This window comes from Plectropomus leopardus, chromosome 1 (assembly GCF_026936395.1).
Source record: "Plectropomus leopardus strain MGB_pleo_1.0 chromosome 1, ASM2693639v1, whole genome shotgun sequence".
Classification (NCBI taxonomy): domain Eukaryota; kingdom Metazoa; phylum Chordata; class Actinopteri; order Perciformes; family Serranidae; genus Plectropomus; species Plectropomus leopardus.
Genome location: NC_142176.1, coordinates 36,583,859 through 36,596,169, shown reverse-complemented (window position 1 = coordinate 36,596,169; position 12,311 = coordinate 36,583,859). Strand labels below are relative to the sequence as shown.

The 12,311-nt window shown below is 39.4% G+C and overlaps 1 protein-coding gene across 3 annotated transcripts in view; it reads left to right on the top strand.

Moving 5' to 3' along the window:
* Positions 1-11,663, top strand: part of LOC121941399 (myocyte-specific enhancer factor 2A-like) — a 55,011-nt gene extending 43,348 nt beyond the window's left edge. For all 3 annotated transcript variants that reach the window (XM_088080852.1, XM_088080846.1, XM_088080855.1), the window contains 6 exons: positions 418-628; positions 1,066-1,119; positions 2,969-3,135; positions 9,321-9,447; positions 10,043-10,145; positions 10,606-11,663. In XM_088080852.1, coding sequence (XP_087936978.1) covers positions 418-628; positions 1,066-1,119; positions 2,969-3,135; positions 9,321-9,447; positions 10,043-10,145; positions 10,606-10,927 — 984 coding nt within the window. In that variant the 3' untranslated portion in view covers positions 10,928-11,663. The remainder of the gene's footprint in view (positions 1-417; positions 629-1,065; positions 1,120-2,968; positions 3,136-9,320; positions 9,448-10,042; positions 10,146-10,605) is intronic.
* The last annotated feature ends 648 nt before the right edge of the window (positions 11,664-12,311 follow it).

Sequence of the window (12,311 nt, the reverse complement as noted above, 5' to 3'; positions counted from 1 at the left end):
ATGATTGACCTCTTTGGAGAGGTACCTGGTAGGGTTGCAAATTGTAGGCATTTTTCAGATAAAATAATCAATTAATTGTTGTCTCAGAAAACCTAAAAACCTTGCATATACAAAACAAAATCCATCACATTACTTTTCTTGTGTCACTTTGATATGCCTTTAACAAGTATTTAAACCTCTGAACACTGAGGGTATTGGTTTAATTTCTTTCAAAAACATGGGGAAAAGGTAAAAAATAATACAGATTCATTGTAATTTTTTAATTACTTTTTACTATGTATTTTTATTTATTTTTTTACTTATTCTTAGGTAATTTTCTCATGCTTTTTACTAACTTCTTGTAAATTTTGGGCGCATCATTTCTTCTTGCGTTGCTCATTGCCTGTCATTGCCTGCCTATCTGTCACTTTCTTCCAGCCCACTGGCCTTCCACAGCAGAACTTCATGCATGGCAGCATGTCTTACAGCCTCGGTACAGGAGGAGGAGCAGGAGGAGGAGGAGCGACCTCTCAAGCTCTAGCTGCAGCCACAGCAGCTCTCGCTGATAGTGGGATCCTCTCCTCACCACACACACACCTCCACAGAAACATCCACCCTCCACAAAGACCTCCCAGCACTGGAAATGCAGGTGTGTGCATGCATGTGTGAGTGTGCTTACAGTATTATTCCAGAGAAATGCAGGTAAATATTTGTTTTGCTCTTTGGTTACTAAATACATTACGCACACTGAGCTGATGACACTCAATCATAGGAAAAAATTTGTTCATGTACATTTATAGATTCATTTTTCGTCTGGATGGGATTTGAAATTCTGAGAGGATCAATAACTATAACCAAAAAATAAAACTGTAGGCAAATAGCATTGTGTTGAAATCCAGAGAAGGGGCGTCTATCTACATTTAATGTGGATTCTTGCCCTCTCTGTGAATATTTTCCCCATAGAACAGGGATTTAAATTAAACGTTAGAAAAAGATATCAAAAATCAATCGTGTGTCTGTGTGTGTGTGTGTGTGTGTGTGTGTGTGTGTGTGTGTGTGTGTGTGTGTGTGTGTTTTTATCCTCAGGTGGCCTGCAGGGCAGTTCTGACATGGCTCTGCAGAACGGCTCTGGAGCAGTTGGTATGTATTGCTCAGTAGTCATACAAATACACTCTGACAAACTTCACCCTCGAGCCTCACCATCACTATGTCCTTAGATATGTAATTCAACTCATTGTTCAAAGGAAGTGCTAAACATAACTCAGCTATTCAGAGAAAAAAAATCATTCTTTAGAAAGAAATCTACATGTACTTGTTACATTTTAATGTATGGCTTTGTAATTTATTTCTGGAAAATCCTTCATTACCAGTGCTGGTTAGATACAGAATCAATTAATAAGAGTTCGTCTACAAATCTTCCTACCTCTTATCCTAATACTACATATTTTTATCAGTCATGATTATTCTGACTTGGTCAGTCTGATCTTTGACCTCCTTACAATTGGTTGCTTCAAGAAAACTATAAAAGTGATATAGAAAGTATTTTATAGTTTCCTCCGGTAGCCTCAGAATGTTTTCATCAAGGATGTCTGGTTCATCATTTATTCTTTTGATCATCATTAAAAGTAGCTCTGCAATATATAAAAAGTAAAAGTATTAGGAAAAGCCTGTCTCTCAATCTTGTCCCCCCCCACCCCCACACCCCTAATCTTAACCTAGCAGCATGCCTGATAGTTACATAAATATAAATGTTTCATAGTCTAAAAAGTCAGGACAAGACATTTACTAGCCTGTAAGTCAATTCTAAATTTAGAAAAAAAATATCAGAACTTGAATGTTGTTAATAATAAACGTAATTATTTGAAAAACTAAAATGCAGTTTCAGTAGTTACTGTAAATTGGCGTTTGAGGAAATGTTAGATGAGTGGTATGACATAAAAAGATCACAGAAAAGCTAAAACACTGTTCATGTCTTATCACATGCAGAGTCAGGCACTAACAGCTCAGGGTCCAGGCTGATTATGTTTGTCCATCACTTATTCCTACATTATGCCTTTGTATATGTAGAAAAATTCACGAACAGCCGACCCTTGCAAATTTTGTGTGCTTAAGTAAACAAAGAAGAATGCACACTGAACCGCACCCACTGTATACATGTCCTCCCAAGAGGGAGAGAGTCACACTTTGCTCACTATTTGCAATCTGCTGCTCAGATGACTGTGATTGCAGGTTGGTCACGATCCTCAGGTTGGAAGCCACTGATCTGGAGGGTGTGTCCTGTAAATCTGCCATGTTTGAACCAAATAATTGAACAAGCTGCCATACTGCAGGAGGTTTTGTGACTACTTAATACTAGAACATTTGAACGGTTTCATCTTAATGCTTTTGGAAGGATCGGTGTTATTTATCGAGTCTGGATGCTCCACAGTGTCATTTGTTACCGCTTTATGTCAGCTGTATTTGTCTGCACTGCTGGATCTTTAACCTGCGTCACACACTGTCCTCCTTGCAAACTGTCCTGCCTGTCATCTTCGTGCTCTCCCTCCCAGAACAGCATGTCCCATAAGAACACTGCCATTATGTAATGTCAAGAGCAAGAAAAGATCAATTATTCATTATTATCTCCTGTATAATATATAGCTGTACTTTTTCCTTTCTCCGTTCAGAGCCTGCTGGTGGACAGCTTTATTTAATGGATCTAACACTTGGGACTGTAACCTGCAGTTTTTTACATACACATCCCAAATCTTGAATATTCCTAAATATAGGTGTCTTGTGCTTTTATGCTAAAAAGAAAAAAATGTAAGAGGCTCTGAAAATAACCTGGCAAAATGTTCATTTGAGCAGATTTCGCTTACTCCTGGTTCATGTAGAAAATCTCATATTCCCCATCGATCATTCAACCTGTTAGTCAGTTCTCAAGGGATGGTTGGGAATCCCCTACCGTAACTTCTCATATGTCCTTGTACTTCTTAATGTCTGTGTTCAGTGAACGGATTTGTGGGCTCGCCTGGTGGAGGCAGCATGGGGAAGATCATACCACCCAAATCTCCTCCTCCTCCTCTCCCACCTCCTGGGAACAGCCTGGGCCCTACCAACCGCAAGACAGACCTGCGAGTCGTCATCCCTCAGTCCAAAGGAATGATGCAAACTCTGGTAAGTGTGTGTGTGTGTGTGTGGTCCTTATATTTATGACCTTAACAAAAGTCCTTACAGCCATAAATAACAACAAAGAACTTCCTCCATTTTTTGGTACTTGGCACTTGACACTTGAAGGAATCTGGTTGTTAATACAATAACACTTAAAGCTGCCTTATTTGATTTAGGACCAGTAGCGGACAGTCATGAAAACATGCAGATACAGAGCTACATCCTTAATACTATCTCATAAAATTGTTATGCTTTCAAATTTTTGCACTTCTCGGCTGCTTGTGAACAATTCTGTGAAAACACAGTACTTATAGCGACGCTTCCATCTGCATGGTGATGCAGTTGGTGGGTATATTTTGGTGGAAAGAAAATATTTCCTACTTGAAACTGCTCACAAAAAGGTCTGTGGATTATCTTGAGTAACCGCGTCATGATTTCTGGGAAGAGACATTGCTCTCAAGGTTTTTCAATGTATTTTTTGGTAATCTGAGCACCATAAGCCGAGTGCCATCTAGTTTCATTATATTACAGAGAAGGCAGACATCTCTATGGCTTGTATCGCCAACGCTCAGCAGCTCACGCCAAAACAAGCTAGACAGATAAATAGCACTAAAGGTAGGAGGAAAAATAAGCATTTTTCATTTGAGATGAACTGTTCCTTTAAACCTTTCAGCGCCTCAGTCTGAGGTTGATCAGGAACAGTGTTTTTCAAGCCAGAGAGATGTTGGACACAGACGAGAACAGGGTAAATAGATGATGCATATTACCGCAGAGTTGGTCAGCAACTTTTCAGAACAATTGGTTCGACACCATCTGGAGCAGATGGTTGGTGAGTGTGCAAATGAAATCATTGTTCTCTTAAAGAGGAGCGGATCTCTCTGTTCCACACATCAATATTGGCAAAGAATTGCTTGCCTGATTTGAAAAAAAGAATTGACTTAAAGCCAGAAGTTTTCAGTGCCTCAACCAGTAATCCTCTTCATCATCAATTGTCCCTTTCAGTGGAGTCACTTTTAATGGTGAACGAACAGTTTTGTTTACATCCGTGTTTCTCACGTCAATGCGCTGTTTACATCCATAAGGCCTCACAGACAGATTGAATGCATTTCATACCTCATGAAACAGCCTCGTTTTGGCTGCATCTTTTACATCAGCTTTTACTTCTTTTCCTCTTTTATTGTTGTGTTGCTCCACTTTACCGCACTTTACAGCCACTAACTGACAATATGTGTATCATGAGCCAATGCCTGTGGGCTATAAGACAAGACCCAAACAATATTTGGACCTGTTCATCAAAACAGTGTAGCATTAGTGGTCATAAACTCCTATGGAAACCATTCTGTCATTATCCATTTCTTCTGTATGATTGTGTCCACACTAAAAAAAAGATATGCCTTTGCTTTTTCTTGCCTCTTTAATTTCCTTTATTCATGTTATTATTAGCTAAACATTTTTTTAATCCTAGAAGTCTGAATAATGAATGATGTAACATGATATTCACAGCATGTGAATATATATTTTCTAATTTGTGTAGTACCTTTCATACAATAGCAATACAGCCTAAGGTACTTCACATGAAAAGACATAGAAGACATAAAGACATGATAAAACCTGCATGTAAAAATAATATAAGATCAGAATAGAATACATAGAATGCATTTCAGTTGATAAAACCCACATGATAATACTATTAAAAGTAAGATAAAAACAAGGATGAAAATAGAATGCAGAGAATGCATTACATAAGATGGAAAATAAAAACCATGGACATAATATTAATAAAAATAAAGCTAAAAAATAGAGTATATAAAATGCATACAATAAGGAAAATACATTTTAAAGAGGTGCAGCAGTGGATAAGTGACAGAAGAGCAGATAGCAGCCTGTTGTTCAAACAGTGGACTAATTACGCTCGTACACCCTGGCATTTTAAAGAAGGCAAAGGTTAAGGTTACCTCTGGTAATCACAAGGGCATCTTGTGCTTTATCTTTAATATTATGAAGGACTGTAGATACACCTTTTGTAGCTTATAGCATTTGCAGAAAGAACAGAAGAATCCTTCTTTGTGTTTTTCTTTGTTGTACACACAGTATGACACCACTGCTTGTTCACATAGACCGACACCCCGATGATCGTTTTGCCAGATTTAAATTTTCTCCAAAGAACCTGGAAAAATTATGTGTGTCAGTGAAAGATACGCAAAGTCACATTTGGGCTGCTGGACACACAAAAATAGGATGGTGATGATATTTCAAGTAGGCTGCCAGCTCATTCACTTTATTGGAAAAGGGAGTGCAGATTCAGGTCAGGTTTCGACACATTACCACTAGAACAAAAAAGCGGAAATAATATGCTGCTTAGTCTACTCACATCCCAAATTGTGGCAGAAATGAACCCTCAGAATGTACACTGTACAAGACGTTTCAGTGATGAGATGTATGAAATCTCGCAGAGTTCATGGTTTGGTGAGGTGACTCTCCACTCTGTGCAGAAGGAGTCTTCGGTCTCTCTCCCTCCAGATTGTACATTCAGCAACTGAGATGCGTTATTGAAGTTATTGACTTGCCCTAAACTCTCTTGCTGTTGCCCTTCCCTCCCACACTATGCTCAAACATGATGTAACGATTAGCAAACAATGGAGATCTTTTTTTCCTTTATTATGGTGTCCAAGATTGCTCCAGTACTCTTCTAGCTGTGGGATACTGGGGGTTTTTACATTTTGCAGTGATCCATCAGTATAAGGATGGCATTTGTTATTTCTCCTGTTATCTCCTGTTAAAATTAATAAATCCTGTCTTTCAGGAGATGATGTACCTACAATAAAACCATAACATAAAAAAACTTGTGGCAAACCAATTTCACAGTTTTTTGTGACTATGAGAATAAAATGTTTTACTTTTTTAGAACTTAAAGCCAAATCAGAAATGGATTACAAATTTAAGCACGTCATAAGCTCGGTAAGTACACATAAGACTCATTTAAGGATAGTCATTTGTATTAATAAAATATGATAAATGAATACATACCCCTCCATCATACGTGTGACAGTCCGCACTGCCTGCACAGTAATGAGTCAAATGTGATTATGTATTTGTTAAACATCATAATTTCTCATCATTCTCATCTTTCTGAGATGATTATTTTTAAACACAGGATGACAGATACTTAATTGTCTGCATGTTTGCAGTTAACATGTTGTTTTTCAGTGGTGTGAGAGTGTTAAATACCAGCTTTTATGGGTTGACACTGGCGTGCAACACCATAAACAATAGCATGCTAATATTTCCACAATGTTTAAAGAAACAGAAGAGGGCGAGAGCTGCTCAGATGATGACGTGTCTTAGTTGTGGTCTGACAGCAATTCTTCTATTTAATCATTTTGAAACTGCCTTTCACTTCCTTCTCCGTGCATGTTTGTGTGTATGGTGTGTTTTGTGTGTGCTGTTTGTGATTTGCACAAATGGGCAAGCACCACTCTCTTATGTTTAATTTTTTTTTTACTTTTATATTTTAAAGTTTCTTCAGAGCAATGTTCATAAAAAACTGAGCAGGTCTGCCTTCCCTCACAAGCTGCATGTGTTAACTGTCATTATTACCAGCGTTAGCTCACACTTGAATTCTCTACTATGCATTTGTCACTCATAGTGACAGGAATACCACAATCAACACAGGGAAAGAGGAAGGAAACACTGAGTTACTTTTTTGAGCGTGTTAGTTTTAGGTGTACATCGGTATCACTGTTTGTGCGTTCGGAATTACCTCATTCAGGGTGATGTCATTGCTGACATTATCAAGCTGGAACGGCAACAGCCCAGAGAGGAACAACACCAAACTTCTAATGACTGTTAGAAATGTGTTAAGTTAAAAAGCCACCAGTTTTGATTACAGCAGCTTCACCAGCCGGGCAGAAAGTGTGCCAAACCAACTTGGTTTCGATCGTAACTTGAAACTGTGACTGATTAAGAACAAATTGCCTGCTGGTATTTAGTGGTGTTTTGATTAATTGTTAAAACACTCAATCAAGTAGATTAGCACTGAGGTTGCAGCAGTAGGCTTGATTATATTTACTTAATGAGACTGCTACCAGTCAAAATGCAAAACACCTCATGTGGCTAAACAGATCCAAATTGAACCAAGTAATTAAGAGGATAAGATTGGTTTTATTTGAATTTAAGCATTTGATAAAAACTATTTGCATCCTCCTCTCGGATGACTGAGCTTCTCACCCTATCTCGAAGGGAAAGCCCAGCCACCCTACGGAGGAAGTTCATTTCAGCCGCTTGTACCTGCGATCTTGTTCTTTTGGTTACTACCCAAAGCTCATGACCATAGGTGAGAGTAGGAACGAAGATCGACCGGTAAATCGAGAACTTTGCCTTTCTGCTCAGCTCCCTCATCACCACGACAGATCAGTGCAGAGTCCGATCCGCCTGTCGATCTCCCGCTCCATCCTTCCCTCACTCGTGAACAAGACCCCGAGGTACTTAAACTCCTCCACTTGGGGCAGGATCTCATCCCCGATCTGGAGAGGGCACTCCACCCTTTTCCGGCTGAGAACCATGGCCTCAGGCTTGGAGGTGCTGATTCTCCAGTGTGTGAATTTATATAGCATGCCGGCATCATAGAAGCAAAAGAGGCATGACTAGTGAGGTTTACCAGAACAGCTTCAGCCTTTTGTGTGACATATAACATACATGTAAGCAGTGCTTTATGAACAATAACAATGGCATAAAATGTTACTGTCCCTGTTATATAGTGACTGATTTCGTCCTCTGCTTGGAGGATAAATCTCCTGCAGTGGGTTGCACACAAAATACTACACCCGTTTTGCTACCCATGATTCCTTCCTACCAGCATTCCTGTTCATACAGACAGTTTATGCGCTGTTAGTACCTCCCATGGTGACTTAAAGGCGAGACCACTCTGTCGCCCTGTTCTGCAATCATACCTTTTACACAGAACAATAAGGCGGCATAATGGCATGATGTTCCCGCCTTGAACAGGCAGTGTAAAAGGGGCTTGTCTATCTCCCACAGTCTAAAGACAGTGGGAGGTGTCACTGCTGCAGGTGTGAATGTAAGAATGAATGGTTAGATGTGTATAGCCTCTTTTACTTTGTCTGTTCAGGTGGTGATATCGCCTTATATATCAAATATCATGTCTCTACACTAGTGTTTTCCTTTGATAGTCTGGTGGCCTGTCCTGGGTGCACGCTGCCTCTCGTCTACTGTCAGTGTCAGCAGGAATAGGTTCCAGCTCTGAGGCAATCCTGAATAGGATTAGCAGCAATGGAAAATGAATGAATGTATAAAAAGTTTACAAACTCGGGCATCTGTAATTTGAAATACTGAGTGATCTAAACTATCATGGAGGGATTTACCGGTTTATGAACTGAACTCATTATGGTGAATGTCTGACTGACTTTTAATAACACAAAACGTTCAGCATCCATCAAGAGCCTTGTGCCTTCCAGCATTTTCTTGAGCAGGATGCTGAACCAAAGTTCAGACACTTTTTCTGGAGGTTGGAGGCATTCTGGGGAATACAGTAAATTAGATAGTAAAGAATAAGTAGATATAGACGGACAGACGGACAGATAGATAGATCCTTTATTGTCATTGTGTTACTATTATTTGTATTACTACAAATTTAGTTTGGCAGCATTTGTCAAACTTAGCAGCTTTACTGTAAATTAAAACAGATAGAAAATAGACAAATAAAAGTAATGCAGGTTTACGAACAGTGGACACACCAAAAAGGCATATTTCACATCATATCTAGAATACAGTCTAAAAGTGTTTGTGGTTTAATTTTTCTTTGGGGAAATACTGTAGTTCTCACTCGCTGTGGAAGACTACAGAAAAAGTAATTAATACTGACACCATGTGGTGGAAATGGAGCATCACAAGCAGCTGCATGCCATCCACAGTACAGTAAAACTGCATGATGAGTAGTGGAAGAAGTAACTTTGATTTTGATCCTTAAAAAAAAACAAATCTTGAAGGAATGCACATGAAAGGAAATAAATAACCATAAGGCATTATTAAATTAAAGGGGAAAACAAAAGGGCTGAATGTTGAAGCTTCAACTTATTGAACCTACCCTTTTTACAAGCATATTCTCACAGGCAACCCTCTCACAACTGCTGTGAATAAGCATTGTGACCCTCTGTGTTTTTGTGTATTTTCAGAGTAATCAGAGGCTGAGCAGCAGTCAGTCCAGCCAGCCTCTGTCCACTCCGCTGGTCTCCATCACCACACCCAGTCTGCCTCACCAGAGTCTGGTTTACTCCGGCATCAGCTCTGCCTACAACAACGGTACCTGATGATTCTGAGGATTTTTCGTATATTGCTTCCATTAGTGTAGCCGGAGCGGACCTGAAGACATTAAAATGTTACTGTTTCTCTTAATGTACTTTCATTCAATTGATAGGTGACATTATTATTTATGTGTTACTCAGTTTAAAATGAAAGAACAGGACAACCAAACACATAATGTAGAACCACAGAGGACTGTATGTTCAGATGGTGCAGACATTCTTAGCATTAAGCTCTATATGGAAGGCAGCTCTTTTGAACATTTTAAGTTAGATTAACTTTGTCGGTGTTTTGAAATAACAAAAAAAAAAGAAATATATATATATATATATATATATATATATATATATAGAGAGAGAGAGAGAGAGAGATATGTATAATATTCTGTATCTTTTTCATTTGACGATTTTTATTCAATATGATCACCAAAAGCCAATATTCATCATGGGACACTAAAACTAAAAAGTAATATATAGTCAAAGCAGCTCATTTTGAACAAAATTACACAATAGACTTGTAGTATGATACTGAAGTTGTATCAAGGAAGGCTTGATAATGCTCCTTGTGTGCTACATGTCATTTTTCTCTTTGCCAGATTACTCTCTGAACAGTGCCGAGCTGTCAGGCTTCAACTCCCCTGCAGGTCCCTCTATGGGCTCCATGACGGCATGGCAACAACACCAGCTGAGCTCTCTCGGGTAACTACCGGACACAGTTCACCTTTCTTTCTTTAAACAGTTTGTTAGCTGACGAAGTTAGCAATTACACTTAGTTAAAGGTAGAGAAGTAATGTATACAAGGGATGTACTGTTTAATTTTTGCTGAGCAGCAGGCCGATGTGACCACAAGTGACAAATGTATTATTCTAGGATAATTGTAAGTGATAAACTTAGTGAAACAGTAGCACAAACAGAAAAAAGTTCTAAAGTCAACATTGTCCTTTATACAGCAATACCTGTCTTAATTTGGCAAATAGAGCTAACGTTAGTATTGCAGTACTTGAATGAGTGCAGCTGTGCCACCACAGGACAAGTCTCAGTATTAGTCAGCCTTCTCTGTCTAAAGGCTTGTTAGTTTCCCCACAAGGTGGCGCCTTCACTCTACAGTCACAGCCTTAAAACATGCTCTCCCTCTCTCCGTCTCTCCCTCCATCTGTAGGTCTGGGAGCTCCAATCTCTCCATCAACACAAACCACAACATCAACATCAAAGCCGAGCCAATCTCCCCACCCCGCGACCATCTCAGCCAGTCAGGGTACATGACCCAGGCTCATGCCCCTCCTCATCCTCACTCCTCCACCAGAGCAGAGATGGGGAGGTCCCCTGCAGACAGCGTCAGCTCCTCCTGCAGCTCCCACGAGGGCGGCAGCGACCGGGAGGAGCAGCAGCGTCTGGACTTCCACGTGCTCCCTGTGAGTCGCTCAGAGGGAAGAGAGAGTCCAACGGTCAAACGAATGCGAATGGACAGCTGGGTGACATAGAGCGTACAGTCACATGAGGTCACAACACCAGGGCAAACACAGGAAGGACATTGTTATGCAAATGAAATGTGGATTTTATTGATGTGTTCTGTTATTTTTATTAAGTTATCTTTTTTTTTTTTTTATTTGGCGGTCAGATTTTTTAGAAGGGTTGAGCAAAACGTGTCAGATTCATCTCATCAACTTTCAGAAAATTTTCAGTGGTACTTAAAACGAAAAACACCATCCTTTCATTCAATCATTTAAGCATCACAGACTGATAACATGGGTCCAATCGCAGTACAATCTGTCATTTTCTTCTCCAGTGGGATGCAGTACTGCACACACACAAGGATCAAAAGATGTGAAATTAGTGTCATCTGTCAGTCTCGTGGCTTCATCATTTTTGGTAGGAAAGCAGTGAAGTGCTTCTGGATGTCTCCCACTGGGTGTCACCCAATCCATTTCTGATCTACTCAGGGTTTGAAACATTGAACGAGTCCAACATGAAAGCAATACTCCCACCACATCACCCCTGTTACTCCTCTTTATACAAACACGTATTTATATCAGCCAAAGCAGTATGCTGTTTTTATGTTTGTGTGTGTTTTTATATCGTGCACAGAATAAGACAGAATATTTCATTCAGATTTAAAACTGAAAGCCATGGACACTTGTTCTCTATGTACTATGGAAATATGTCGTTATTGTTTTGTATATACTATCTTTAATATATATCACTTTTGGTGTAACTCTACATTGTTGATCTGTCTTTTATCTGCCCGGGTGACAGTGGATGCATGCTTCCTTCTGTGCAGTGATATGGTTAATAGGCCTAGTTTGGTAGAAAGAAAAAAGTTCCTATAGGAAACTGCTCTCATTAAGGTCTGTGGCTTATCTTAAATAACCAGGTCAGGGTTTCTGGAAACATTTCTGCTGAGTTTTTCAGCACCACAAGCCGCGTGCCATCTAGTTCTTTTATATTGGAGAGAAGGCAGACATCTCCATGGCTGATTTCTCAAACACTCTGCAACTCACACCAAAACCTTCTAGATTAATAGAATAGCTCTACAAATAAGAGAAAATGAGTCCAAATAGATTTTAGAATGAACTGTCCCTTCAATTATAGACAAACTCACAAATACAAAATGTATGTTGCCTGTTAAGTTGTGCGTTTGCACATGAGGTAACTTCCCGTGGTGTGTATTTAAACTGGCACAATGAAGGAACTAAACTTAAAGATGCAAAGAGAAGTTTGAGCAGAAGTTCAGACCCGGATGACTATCGACTGTTATAATGTATTTCTCCTTTTACGGCTTTAATGCTATTTTATATAAAAAATGATATACACACAAGTCTTAACTAACCACAGACGAACGTGTTCAACTGAAATGTATAAATGCAC